A 14,591-nucleotide genomic window follows, 5' to 3' on the forward strand; every position below is an offset into this window, starting at 1 on the left:
TTCAAGCAAATTTTAGGAAAAAACACAATCTAAATCTGTTAAGTAGTTCTTTTTTGAAAAGTGGACAGACATACAGACAGACAGACGTTGAATTTTATATATATATACAGATATCTATATCTTTTCATAGCATGCAAGACACTGGCATGTGTTCCAAATTATGAATCCTTTATAAAGTGTGAGGTACATGTAGAGTGTCAAAGTGTAAAACTTTCAAAATGTCTGAGGGGCACGTACTTTATGAACCCGTCATGAATGTTTGTGCACTAACCAAACAAATGAGGAATAGTTTTGGTGACATAAAATGCACAAAGGAGCCAAACTTCAGCATATTTTAATAACTTTGCAGTTTATAGGTTAAATTGTGTTAAATTCTGTAACTAGTTTGTTGAGGTAATGTGGGTGGTGGCACTTCAGCTTATTGACTACCTATAGTGCATCTATGTGAAACAATCATTTAAATAATTATTTTTTCCCTCATCAGGCAACACTCAATATCCCAACATGGAGAAAACAATGTTTTAAAAATGTTTGCAAATTAATAAATAAAATAGCTGAAATACTCAGTACTTGGTTGAAGCCCGTTTGGCAGCTATTCCAGCCTGGAGTCTTCTTAGGTATGACTTGACAAGCTTCACACATCTAGATTTGGGGATTTTCTGCCATTTGTCTCTACAGACCCTCTCAAGCTTTGCCAGACTGGATGGAGACTGTCAATGGACAGCTGTTTCCGGTTCTCTTCAGAGATATTTGATTAGGTTCAAGTCTGGACACTGGCTGAACAGCTCAAGGACATTCACAGAGTTGTCCCTAAGCTACGTCTGTGTTATCTTTGCTTTGTGCTTGGTATCATTGTCCTATCAGAAGGTGAACCTTTGGCCCAGTCTGGGATTTAGAATGTTAACAAGAAGATTTTTATTAAGAATATCTCTGTACTTCAGCTTTCCCTCATCCCTGTCTTACATGTTAGTCCCTGCTGCTGAAAAACAACACTTCAGCATGATGCGGCCACCACCATTGTTCACTTTCGGAATGGTATTGCACAGATGATGAGTGGTGCCTGGTTTCCACCACACATGACTTTAATCTTGGTTTCCTCAGACTACAGAAACTTGTTTCTTAGTCTGTGACCCCTTTAAGTGCCTTTTTGTTTCTCTCATCTCCACACAAGTTATTTGGAGCTCAACCATTATGATTATTGGGTTCATGGTCACCTCTCTTACCATGGCCCTTCTCCCACCATTGCTCAGTTTGGCCATGTGGCCAGCTCTAGGAAAACACACAGTTGCCCCAGACTACTTCCATTTAACAATTATGAAGTCAATTGTGCTCCTCAGAGCCTTTAATGCTGCAGGGATTGTTTAGCCTTCCTCAGATTCGTGCCTCGACACAATCCTATCTCTAAGTTCTGCAAGCAATTCCTTCGACCCAATGACTTGGTTTTTGCTCTGATACACTTTGTAAACTCAGACATCTTCTGTGCCTTTCTTAATCATGTCCAATCAATTGAATTGACCACAGATGGTCTCCAGGCAAGATGCAGAGATATCTCAATGATGATCAATAAAATACGACACTCCTGAGCCAAATTTCAAGTATGATAGAAAAGGGCCTGAATATTGTGTCAATGTGATATTTCAGTTTTTAATTGTTAATACATTTTCAGAAATTTCTGAAATCCTGCTTCTGGACTATTGGGTGCTGTATGAGGTTTGGAAAAATGAATTTAAGTGATTTTAGCACAAGGCTATAACAAAATGTGACAAAGTGAAGGGCTGTCAATTCTTCCTGAATCCACTGTAGCTGAATCTTAATAAGGGCTTCATTTGGACTTATAAAACACCAGTAAAGTGGTTATTTATCTCTTTCATCAAGGTGTCTAATTAATTCATAGTAAACAGAAATAAAGCTTCTCTTGAGAATGTGGGCTTCAACATAGCATCCGGTACTACTACCACAGTAATCCCCAACAGGCTACTTGGCATCCACTTGTTAGACTCAAACTCTACAATGAGTCTTCATTCATTCTTACTAAATATAAACAATTCCTCACATCAGAGTTATAAAACTGCAAGAATAAACATCAGTAATTAAATTTAAAATCTTTCATTATAATCTAAGATTTTAAGTCATTTTCAACAAAGATAAATAAGCCTGCACTGTTTGGTACGGGTTGCAAAATGTTGTTTAAGTCACCACAAGACCCCTTATGCAGTATGTCCTAAAATAGCTTCTATTTAGGGTGGTTGGAGAAGGCTTTGGATTTAATGTTACAGCCTAAGATTTACATCAGCAGTAAGTGGACCATAATCTGTATTTAACAGTATAAGGCCTGTGAATCCTCAAGTCACGCTTATCGAAATATGCTGCATTCGAGAAACATCTTTGGATGGTACAATATACTCTCATAGTACTGACAAAATAACATACATTAAGGAAAAAGCTGAACCACACTTATACAGATGCTTTTTAAGTATTGTTGACCAAATAAAGCCCCTTTTAAGGTGGCTTTTAAGTGACACTGTAGATGCATTAATGATAGACCTGAAACTAAAGTGTTGTCATGTGGGTACATGTTGATGATGACATACAGATTTCCAAGAATGTGTAATATTTTACATTAATCATCCAATACAAAAAACAGACAGAAGTGATTTCATTCTCCACCCAGTTATCTATGAAAATAGATATATATTTATATTTAAAACAACCTGTTTTATATACACAAGTGAGCATTATCCCAATATATAGGGTGGTCCAGATCTAATTATGCAATTATCATTATGATATAACTTATTAAGTTTATTACATAGAAAATCACCCGAAAAATCCTGAAAACATCGAGAAGTGTGCAAACTGACGACATGAGGAATCGTCTTTTCGCCGAACTGGAATCGTCCCCGCATAAAGTCCAATGCCTTGCCCTGTAGGACATACAAATGTTGATCCATGCTGGGAAATATTGAGAAGAGATATCATAATAGAAAGTCATTATTGCAGCTGTAATGTCAAATTTTGACAGTTTCTCCACGAGCCTCTTGAAATGAAAGGCTCTTAATCACTACATTAACATTTTAGTAATATCTCACCAAAATAAATTAAATAAATATATTTTTATTGATGTAGCCTGGTTTATTATTAATAAAAAGCGATGACTTTGTCAATTTTCTCTAACAGCAGAAACAACACCTTTGAGAGATGTTAGTACTTAAAATGTATATCCTGGCCCATATATTCATTTAATCAGTCATCAGCAATTCTTTTATATTGTTTGTCAGGGGTAAATTCACTTTTCTAGGTTCAGAACACCATTCCACACAAAATGTATGTATGGTTTGTGCACCTGTTTTCTTTTTTGTGATTTAATTTTGTTAAGTCAGTTGTCAAATTTTAACTCAGGTTTAAAGTTTGCCTGAGCCATAAACTTGCATGCTGCCATAGAACAGGCTGTGAGGCTACTAAACAGAGAGAAAGGGACCCTAGCTGACATAACTAAGATCACAGTGCCCTCAGGTGGGTAAGTGTGTCTGGGAAAGCAAAAGCTAAAGAGGAAGGATGCAGGCACAAGGCAAAGAGGTAGGTGGCATTGAGGTTTAGGGTTAATTAATAATCCTAAAGACAGGGTGGGGTACCAGTTAAAGGGCGTAAAAAGGGTTAAAGATTTATCATTGAGTTTAGTTTTGCAGTGCGCTTTGTAACCCTGCTTTTGTTGTTGCTTCCCTTCAAAGGTATTATATAAAAAAGATTAACTGATTGCATTAAGATCCTTATTTAAAAAAGACAGGAGTGTAGGGGGTATAAATGGGCTCATGCATGCCAAACATTTTCCTGAATAGTTTACCCTAGATACAGTGACAATTTGAGATGCTTACTAAGAGACCAGTCAAAGAAAAATATAAATATTACATCCATATGTATTTTGCACATATTTTGTGAGTTTATGGGCTGTTTTAGCTTTGGTTGGTTACTGCTAAAACTCTGATTTCTTACTGTTTTAAGGAACATATATTTGTTATGCAAAAATGTCATTCCCTAAATATACCATTATATATATATATATATATATATATATATATATATATATATATATATATATATATATATATATATATATATATATATATATATATATATATATATATATATATATATAGTACTTGCAAACTACTGTGATGGAATCAAATTGTGAACTGCTTCAGGAAATTAACACATTTTAGGCACCTCAAACATAATGTAACTGTTTTCAGAGAGATATCTTTGTGTGTCAGGATGTGAATCAGTTGATATGATAACCCACAGTAGAACAGCTCAATCTGAATTTTTAAGCCACTGTTTTTAGCATTAAAATTTGCTCGAAGCTTATTGATTTTGACTTACACTACTTTGATAATCTTTGCTCTACAGAGGTAGTATTTTGTACATTACAATATTGTGTGGCAATATTTCACTAATAAAAAGTGAGGTTTATACAGGATCTATTATTAATATATTGGATACAGCACAATTTTTCTTTGGCACTGAGGCTGGTGATAGTCCTTGTTAAGTAAGATGCTATATAATGTACATGGTAATTTTAAAACCATGCCATCTGTTCTTGATAATATTTTTTTTTTTTTTTTAAATAATTTTGAAATTAGGAGAAAATATCATTTAACAATAAAATAAACATTTGTTTCAGTTAAGGTGTGGAAGTGCTGACAACTTTCTTGCCATAGTGGTTTTCCTTGTGTTGGACACAACACAGTGAAGAGTTTTTTTGTTGTATTTGGAGTTTATAGCTCAAATATCATATTTACATTTTTCTGCTATTTGTGAATAGTTTTCTTGCTCTATTATTAATTTGTTGAACACATTAGCATGACAAAAATGTATCTGTAGACTCATTAGGTTGAATGCATTTTCAGAACTTAGAGCTGTGATGTAGCAATGAAGCCTGAAGTCTTGAGGATGCGACTGGTGGCACCTTAGATGTATCTAATGTTTCACCAAGCACCTGTGGCATGTGCTCCAGAAATCATTTCTCTGCCACTAGAGGTCATGTGAGATGCAGTTTTAATGTAAATTTATTTCGCCCTACCTTCAGCACAAGTTCATTTGATTAGCTGTTTTATTGCCATATGTAACAATGACAATGAAATACCTTTTCCATAATGTTCCTTCAGTAAAGCAAAGAAATGTAATACTTGTAGGTTTGCTAAGAGTTTATACTTTTTACTGAGGAGTACGCTTTTCAAAAGTAGAATGGTATAAATCACTATTTTACAATCATGTGTACTTATTTTGTTTTATGTCAAAGGAAAAAAATGGACAAATGTTAAGTCTGTGTTTAAAAAGCAAAGAAAAATTTGAATAACACAACATTTCTCCGTGGAGTCTTCTTAAGATGTGATGTATCACTCTATATTTGGAGGCAGAATATTGTAGTACTACAGCTAGAAACAAAATAGAATAAAGGAAGAGTTTGTCAGATAGCATAATTAACTTCATATTACAGAATTAAAGACAGATGTGTTACTCAAACCCAGATGTCTATAATAGTCAGTCGAAACCCAGAACCATTACACAAGAAAGCCTCACGCATTTGCCATCAGTGATCAGCTCACTTAAAAAAATAAATACAAATATAAAAAGTATAATCTCTTAACTAAGCCTTAAAAGCATAATAATGTGCTTCACGACAATGTCCTAGAAGTTTATGGAATGTAAATAATAATTTAATCATTCTTCTGACAGTATAAAAAAGTTCACAATCTCTGTCAAAGTTATTCCCAGGTGCAGCTCCTTAAATGATGTTACTTTTCCCCAAGCACAATAAGACTGCTGAAAGAAAAAGAGGCAGAGGACACAAGCTAGGCCCTGTGCAGGATCGTTTTGTACTGCGCCACTTGTCGCATAGTGGAATGGAGTGTTTCTTAGAAATTTGGACCCCTGTGATGATGCTGTTGGAACTATTGAAGTAAATGCTTACACTTGAAGGTTAACCATTCAATGGGGTGACCATGTCAATTAAATTTACATGTAATTATTAGGTGTATTATATTGCTGCTTGTGTCAGTGAAGCTTTCATCTTCACTTAAAAATTAAATAAAAACAACTACCATTCTTTCAGGCAGACTGAAGTACACATTGTAAGTTACAGACATTTTAGTAAAGGTTTCAGAGTATCTATTAAACTATCACATTCTAACAGTAACGCAATTATCCCATTATGTCAACTAAGAACAAGATGCTAGGTGCTGTATGAAAGTGACACTACTAACACATATATTGACCTTCTCACAAAGGCATTCTTCCACTTGGACAATTGAAAGCCAAGGGACAGACTACAACAAGCAAGTTGTAGCATTGTCTGCTTCAAGTTTTGAATGCAAACAAAATCAAAGAAAAAAATAAACATTATACTATTGATAAACAAACATTTTTAAAAAGATGAATAAAGAATTCATAAAGCTCATTTTAAATACTTTCTAAGTTTCCCGGTATCTCATCAAGAAACGTTATAAAAGCCATCAGCATTTGCCTATACTTCCTGACACAGAAGTGTAAGATATTGTTGCTTTTGAATTGTTTGTGTACACTTTGAAATGGATGAAAATGCTGCATTAATAAGTATGCTTAAATTCTTTTCAGAGTTTTCATTTTGTAAATTAGCATCACTCACTTTACATTTACAATTAATATTTTTAAGGGTTGTTCAAAGCTTTCTGAAATGTTTTTGTTCTCTCTTGTCCAACTCTGCATTATGGTAATTAAAATTAGAAAAAAGTCCTAATAAGAATCCTTAAGAGGACTGCAGGGCCTTACTCTGTTATGCTCATCTGTTAAGAGAACCGTGTTCAGAGGGATTTTAGGGTAACAGAAAATGACCCACGAGATAAAATAAAAAATAGGAGCAGACAGAACCTTCATCTAGATCCAAACAGTAGTCAGTAAACCAGAGGAAACCATTGTAACCAAATGTTAAAACCAAAATTCTAAAACAAAATCAAAGTGAAAAGAAACCTGGCAAAGGCTTTAGGATTGCTTCTAACTGAATACTGTGCCACCATCTTTTATAGGCAGAATGAGATGATACAGTATGGCAAATGACTTTTGCATTATGCAATCAGCAACACAAAATGGCAGCAACTATTATAAGGCAATAAACATAACTGTATCACCAGACTAATGGTTAAATTTACAAACAACCAGAAATATATGTACTGAAATTCTAAAAAAGAACCGAATAGTGTTTGAAGATACCAATAAAAAAAAAATCTAATTCATTACATACCTCAGATGAAACATTCTCGTCTTCCTTCTTACTTTTTGTCTCCTGCCCATTCTCCAGCTCAGAATACAATATAATGTTTTAGGATTCTTGAGTTACAATTAATCTTTTGTGCACAAATATCAAAGAATTTTCAAAGGTTTAAGTAAACGCTCCATCTAAAAATGTATTTAGCAGGGTCTTTCTCATCAAATCCCATGCTGACAGCCTTTCTTAAAACTGTTACATTTCAAGTACTTTTCTAGTTTATTTTATATGCTTGTTTATACAGGTAGACGTATTGAATTGCTAGGATTAATTTTGTCTTTTAATGTGAACAGGAGTGATACTTACACTTGTCCAATGTACTTCTGAAGTGATTTCTGAAACAAGTTTGCTTAATGATTAGGACAACAACAAGAACTTTTATTTCTATAGCATATTTTCATATAAAGACTAGGGAATCCAATATACACAAGAATTATTATATAAAGTATCATAAATACAATAAAAACAAAACAAACCAGCTTTACTAGATCACTAGACATTAAATGGCAGAGATTAGTAAAAAAGCAAACAAACTATGAAACCCAAAGTTTTCATCATTTCCAAATGCAACCAAGTGTCAAAATTGAGAGTTTAAAGACAGCAGAGGTGCACCAGAATGAACAAAAATGGTCAAATTGATGAGAAGGACAATGTGGCTAGCACATAGATCAAAAAGCAGCCAGACAGCACGCTGTACAAAATAAGACAAAATGATCTTCCACTAGATTCTTTCCAGTGCTCCAACTCAATCTGTAGCCACAAGTCCCTTATGCCACAAATAAAATATGTTTTCCTCTTAGAGGAAATAAAAGCCTCTTTATGTTTTTTTTTTATATTAGTAAAAATAAAGTAGAAACAGTTACATTTTTTCTTTATTTTATTTTATTCTGTTCTATTCTGTTCCTGCCTACTTTAAATGAAACACCAAACAGATATGACCCAAATACCAAATGTCAATAGGAATGGTGTCTGTGACACCACCTACACGTGGCAACAACACCCACACCACAGTGACAGCACACCATGATGTCTATTGATGGCATCATAAATGGTTATGAACAACAAAACTACAACAAAAAACAGGAGGCAAAAAGCCCAAAACAAATTAAATAAATGGTGAAATGGTGGTGGTGGAATGACATAAAGTACTCCGAAAATCATGACACCCTGAATTTTGTTATTCTTGAACATTTGAAGTTACTGAAGCACATCGTCACACTTAAGCATGAAACTTTTTGTTTCTCCCAAGTTAAGGGATTCCACTTATTTGTTTTGTAAACTTTTCCATCTATTCATCTTTGTTTAAAACCATCTAACCCAGTTCAGGTGTCATATCACATCCCAGCACCATTAGCGACAAACCAACTCTAAATACAGCCTGAACCTACCACAGTCACATTCACTTGAAGACACACTCACTAATACAAGCCCAACTTCAGGATAAAGTTACCTAACCTATTCATCTTTTGGGTTAAAGGCAGTAAACCAAAAGAAACCGTAAAAACCAAACATCAAACCCAAAACCAAAGCCTAAGTCAAAAGTAATATTGCAAAGTTCTCAAAATTATTTTTTTATTTCCCATCATTTTCCATCTAAGGCAAATCGCCAAACTCAAGCCTATTCTGTCTAACCACCTCCTGGAATCAGTAATCCATGCATTCATTACATCCCAGCTTGACTACTCTAATTCCTGCCTTTTTGGTATCAGTAAAGCCATTCTTTCTAGACTCCAACTGGCTCAAAATGCGGCTGCAAGGCTTCTAACTGAAAGTAGCAGAATCCAACACATTTCACCGATTTTAAAAACCCTACACTGGCTGCCGGTTAGATTCAGAATCGATTTTAAGATACTCCTCTTAACCTATAAGGCACTAAACGGTCTAGCCCCCGCCTATTTGAGTGTCTTACTCCACTGTCACAATCCTCTTCGTGTTCTTAGATCTGCAGATCAGCTGCTCCTAACCGTTCCCAAGGCACATTTTAAAGCTCGTGGTGAAAAGGCTTTCTCCGTCTGTGCACCCAGGCTCTGGAACTCCCTGCCCTTAGTGGTTAGGCAAGCCGCTTCAGTCGCCACATTCAAATCTCGCCTAAAAACGCACTTCTTCACATTGGCTTTTAATTCTTAACCTGTCTCATTTTCCACTTGCCTTTTGCTATTTTCTCTATTTTATTTGGTCCCCTGACCTGTTTTTAGTATCTCTGTTTTAATTCTCTCTTAATGTTTGTTTTTAATATTTTGCTTTTAGTCCTGCTTGTTGTAACTGTACAGCGCTTCGGTCAGTTGTAATGCTGTGTTTTTAAGCGCTCAACAAATAAATATGGTATGGTATGGTATCAAACTAATGTTAATCTTCCAACATTTATTGAAGAAATACATCCAACACGTGGGTTCCAGAAGCTGTACACCCCCACACTATGAAGGCTAGAATCCTAGAAACAAACCCATGCAGGCATGTTTAAAAATAATGGAAATTCTACACAAACAGAGACTCATGGGGGCCTTGTGCCACACTCCATCCCTTGTTTCCTATTTTGCTACATTTCTATTTGATTATTCATATCAGTTAATTGCTTTCAAATCAATCTATACAGAAACCAAAGGACTTATTGTAACCTCAGCTCACTCTGCCATTTGCTTTGGCTCCATTCTTGCTTAGTATATCTCATTGAACTTTGCTTGAGTGTTGTTTCTTTTAGGATCGTTGTGGTTTGAACTTACATAATGTTAAATAATAAATATATATGTTAATACCCAGCATTTCATCTCTTGTTAGTTGTGAATCTCTAAACAAGCAAGGCAATTGTGTTTTTTTACCTCTTTAGGATTATGTAGATTAGATATTAATTTGGCATTGTTAGTTAAGAGTTCAATCGTTTGACTTTATTTTCTGTTTAATTTCTCTCCTATATTAAAACATTTTATCTAATTGTTAGTTTCAGTTCAGGGAAAAATATTGTTTTGTTTTCTTTTTTCTGTTATTTATTTATTTTTTCCACTCAGGTTTTTCTGAGTTATTGTTACTTTAACCCTAAATGCATTTGTTAATTTAATTATTTCTTAATACAGCTAATAAAATATATAATTGGTGGTTAGTCTGATCGTAAGATTTTTCATGGTTTTGGCCTTCTCTGTAGTGCAAACTCCTTATACTGTACATTGTGTCAAGATCAAAGTAAGTTTGTTTCTTTGCTTGTTTTCATTTTTTACTTCCCGGTTGTCATTGGTAGATTGGCACCATTTTGTGTGCAGTCGTTATTATTTTGTTGGGCATGGCCCAGTGTGATGTTGCATGTGAGGAGAAAAGATACACTACGGGGTGAAGTTAGCGATTAATAGTGATAATACTAAAATAAACTGAGCAGGAAAAAAAACTAACAAAAAATGAAATGCAAAATAATGTTCACTTTCATAATACTAAAGGTGCCTCTGTGGGCAGTCAGGCTCTGGCAGTCCAAGCTATGAACACCAGCTTCCAGTTTCATCACTTCCTTTGTAGCAGGGTGAATGAAAGGGGGGATTTCTGAAGTGACTAGAGTGGGACATCACTTGTATCGGAGGGACTCCATTCTAAGACTGAAAGAGGAATTGAGGTTAGTAGTTGTGTATCGCTGTCCTCTGTCCTCCAGATTACCTTGTGAACCGAGCCTTCCACGTGCTCCCGTAGTGCACATGTGTGACACACAGCAGCCATGTTTTCTAGGTTTGGCTTGGATGTTGTTTGGTGTTAGTTTGTCAAAGCTAAAACTTATTCTAAACTGTGATTTATTTAGCCTTTTGAATTTCTTAAATTCTTTTGGTTGGTGTTAGTTTGTCAAACCTAAAACTTATTTAAATTGTGGCGCTTTTTTGTCTTTTGAACTTAAATTCTTGCTTAGTCTAGCAGTACCTTGACTCTTTGCCTGCTGTGTAGTGAATCTGACTAATTTCTTTTTTGGATCCCATCTGATAAAAACAAGAAAGCAGTTTTTTTTTCTCCCTATCATTTGAAATACTTCTTTTTCTGAGCATTACACCTTGTGCACGTCTCAGGCTTTTAAAACTTTTAACTGAAGTAACTGTGAAATATTTTCTTAGTAGGTGTCTTACTTTCCTTTGCAATTTTATTTTTATTTTTTCTTGACCACCATTCAAATGGCATTGTAATTTCTTGTATTTGTTGTTTTGAGGTTTTTTACTTCTTTCAATTTTTGATTAATAACTACTATCAAATATTTTGGTCATTGATGTTCCTTTGTGCCTTTGATGGATCACTTACTGAGTCTTTGAATATTACTAGCATTTTTTAAATACAAAAAGAGTTAGAAATATTGGTATACAAATTAAATATGGGTTGTGTGTAATACAAGTTATTTTCTTGTATATATTGCTTTAGCATATGTTGTGTATATTGCTGTATTTGGAATAGTAAGAAGGAAGGCTATTTAACTATTGATGAATGCATTTTATCTTCCTCCTGACAGGCAGTCACTGATAACATGAAAAAGAAATGCAAATGTCATGGGACATCTGGAAGCTGCCAGTTCAAAACCTGTTGGTATGTCACACCTGATTTTCGACAGGTGGGCTCCATGCTGAAGCAGAAGTTCCACACTGCGGTGTTCATCAACTCGCAGAACAAGAACACTGGGGTTTTCAATCCTCGTCTCGGCAAGCAGAAGGTGGCGAACCAGCTGGTGTATTTTGAGAAGTCCCCTGATTTCTGTGAACGGGACCTAATGGTCGATTCACTTGGCACAGAGGGACGCATCTGCAACAAGACTAGCCAACGCATGGACAATTGTGGAAGTCTCTGTTGTGGCCGAGGCCATAATATCCTCCGTCAGACGCGCAGTGAGAGATGCAACTGCCACTTCCACTGGTGCTGTTATGTACTGTGTGAAGAGTGCCGTGTGACAGAGTGGGTAAATGTCTGTAAGTGAGGTATTTACTGCTGCAAGCTCTCTGATTATCCCACTTAAGCTGAAGGGACTGCTAAAAAGAATACAGTTCCCAACTCTCATTGGAGAACAGCACAACAAGTTTTAGACTGCAGTCTCACGTTACCAACTCATAGCGCTATTCTCCTTTATAGAATGACTGACTGTCCAGAGCTGCCTGCCCTCGACCTATTCTCTGTGTACTTAAAAAACCTAAGGAGCAGCAAGAGTAGTGCAAGTCAGGGAAAAGGGCAAGAGTTCCTTTGTGTTCATTTTTGTGGATTTTACAGACTTTATCTCCACCAAAAGAAAAGTGTGATGTCATCTGACACAGGCTCATCTGAACTTCCTTCTCTGTTTAAATAGCTCTAACAAAATTAAGCCAGCTGGATGATTTTAATTCCACTCCAGTTTCTTTTGTTGTTTTGTTTTGAGATGAGCGATGACTTAAAACAGCATTGAGAGAAGAGAGCCAAAGGCAAACTAAACATATCTGTCTGTGTCTTTCATTGCTCCAGTAATCCTCAGATGCTGGTTTGGACTGTTTAAGTCTGTCAGTCATCTTTCTTTGTGTTGCATCTTTCATAACTGACATCACTTCAAGTGGTCATAGAAGTGCTAAAAATAAAGATATTGTTACATTTAGAGCACAGACAGAAGAAGACACTGGTTTAGGGTTATACAGTGTTGGGATGTGAATCTGAAACCTAATGGTTTTCAGAGTTAAGTCCTTAGCTTATATATGATTCTGCTTCTAAAATAGATCTAAGCTGTATATCCTATACTATGAACGTCAAACACTGCATATAAATATTTATTGTGACAACTAGGGAGTGCACAAACAAGCAAGGTTACTGACTACTTCTCATTTCATGTTGGTTTTTTTTACATTTGCCTGGTTTCTTTATTTATTCTATGTGTATTATGTACATGACCCTTAAGTCTGTTATAAGGTTTCTTGCCCACCCCGGTTCTATTCCCAAACTGATTTTCATTCATGTGAACAGTTCATCCTGTTTACTGGGACCACAAATTCATCCATGGTTCATTTTCAGTGTCAGATCCAGGTATCTGAATAAACCTTCCTGGGTGGTTTCTAAAATCTACAGAGTAGACGTTGACTGTATGTAGGAGGAAGATAAAAAGGAGCCCCAAAAGTAGGGGTTTGTATGCTGGTATGAATGTGAATGTGAGTCTGACCTTAGCTAGCATTCACAGGCTTAAGAACTATCATCTGGGTGGCATCTTTACTCAGTTCAGTGGACATAACTAAAATTGACCTTTTATCAGGATGTCTAAAGGTTTCATGGTGAGATCCTCCTTCGAGATATGGTAGAAAAATGGGCATTGCTTTATCATAACGATAAAAGACTTCTAGCTTAAATCAGCTGTTTTTTCATTCAACATGCTACAAACCCTTTATATGTAATGCTGATTTTATTAAGACAGCACCCAGTCTTTGCTGAAATTAAAATGAATCATGAATACCATTGTCTACCTAAGTGGCATAGTCACACAGTGAAACGAACCTGAAGTCCTAAATGTCACCTCCTAAAGCCGGCAATTCACATATGGCAGCCCATTTCTTTTAACCTCAACCACTGCTGATATTGCACCCACACAGGTCTCACAGCAGACATGATCCCAAACCAATGATCTAACTCAAGCAAACACAGGGGTATGGGGCAAGAGCCTTCAGAGTTTCATAATTAACAATGAATCAATAAATAACAGTAAAAGGTAAATGAAGCACTAAGCTTAGGCCGCAAACAGTGAAATGTTGGGTGTTTGTAGGATGAAACTACATATATAGAGATTTGTAAAAAAAAAAAATTAAAAAGAGTAGTGGTGTTTATATCATTCTGAAATGAAAATGTACATCTTAACATGCTGGACAGTAAGCCATTTCGTGTTTTCTAAGATGTAATTTCAGAATGCCGTTGGCCTCTCGACTGAGGCCCTTTGTACACTGGTGGTTCTAAGCATTCAAATATGGCAATTATTGCTTTTTGAGATTAAAATCTTTATATACTGCAGAAGAGTTTATGTTGAATTTTATGAGTTTTATGTTTTAATTCCAAATGTGTCTGGAGACTGTGGAGGAGTCAAAGGAAGCTGCTAGGGTGTCAAGTGAATCATATTCCAGTGGTTTTTCTGTCCACATATTCATATTTTTTAAAATTATTGCTTGGTCCAATCCTCTCTGTGCATGCCAATTTGTATTAAATCCAACAATGCCTTATGATTATCCGCATCAAAAAACCTCACATATTTTACTTTAACATCTAAGACTGAAAGGCTTTATTCAGATTTGTAAGTCTTCAGTTCATTGAATATACATATAAAACATGAAGATATAATCTATCAGTTATATTG

At 35.5% G+C, this 14,591-nt stretch overlaps 1 protein-coding gene across 1 annotated transcript in view; it reads left to right on the forward strand.

The window, feature by feature from the left end:
• wnt10b (wingless-type MMTV integration site family, member 10b) overlaps positions 1-14,251 on the forward strand; it is a 30,832-nt gene extending 16,581 nt beyond the window's left edge. Inside the window, exon 4 of the mRNA XM_039747242.1 lies at positions 11,760-14,251. Coding sequence (XP_039603176.1) covers positions 11,760-12,218 — 459 coding nt within the window. The 3' untranslated portion in view covers positions 12,219-14,251. The remainder of the gene's footprint in view (positions 1-11,759) is intronic.
• The last annotated feature ends 340 nt before the right edge of the window (positions 14,252-14,591 follow it).

The sequence above is a fragment of the Polypterus senegalus genome, chromosome 3 (assembly GCF_016835505.1).
Source record: "Polypterus senegalus isolate Bchr_013 chromosome 3, ASM1683550v1, whole genome shotgun sequence".
Classification (NCBI taxonomy): Eukaryota; Metazoa; Chordata; class Cladistia; order Polypteriformes; family Polypteridae; genus Polypterus; species Polypterus senegalus.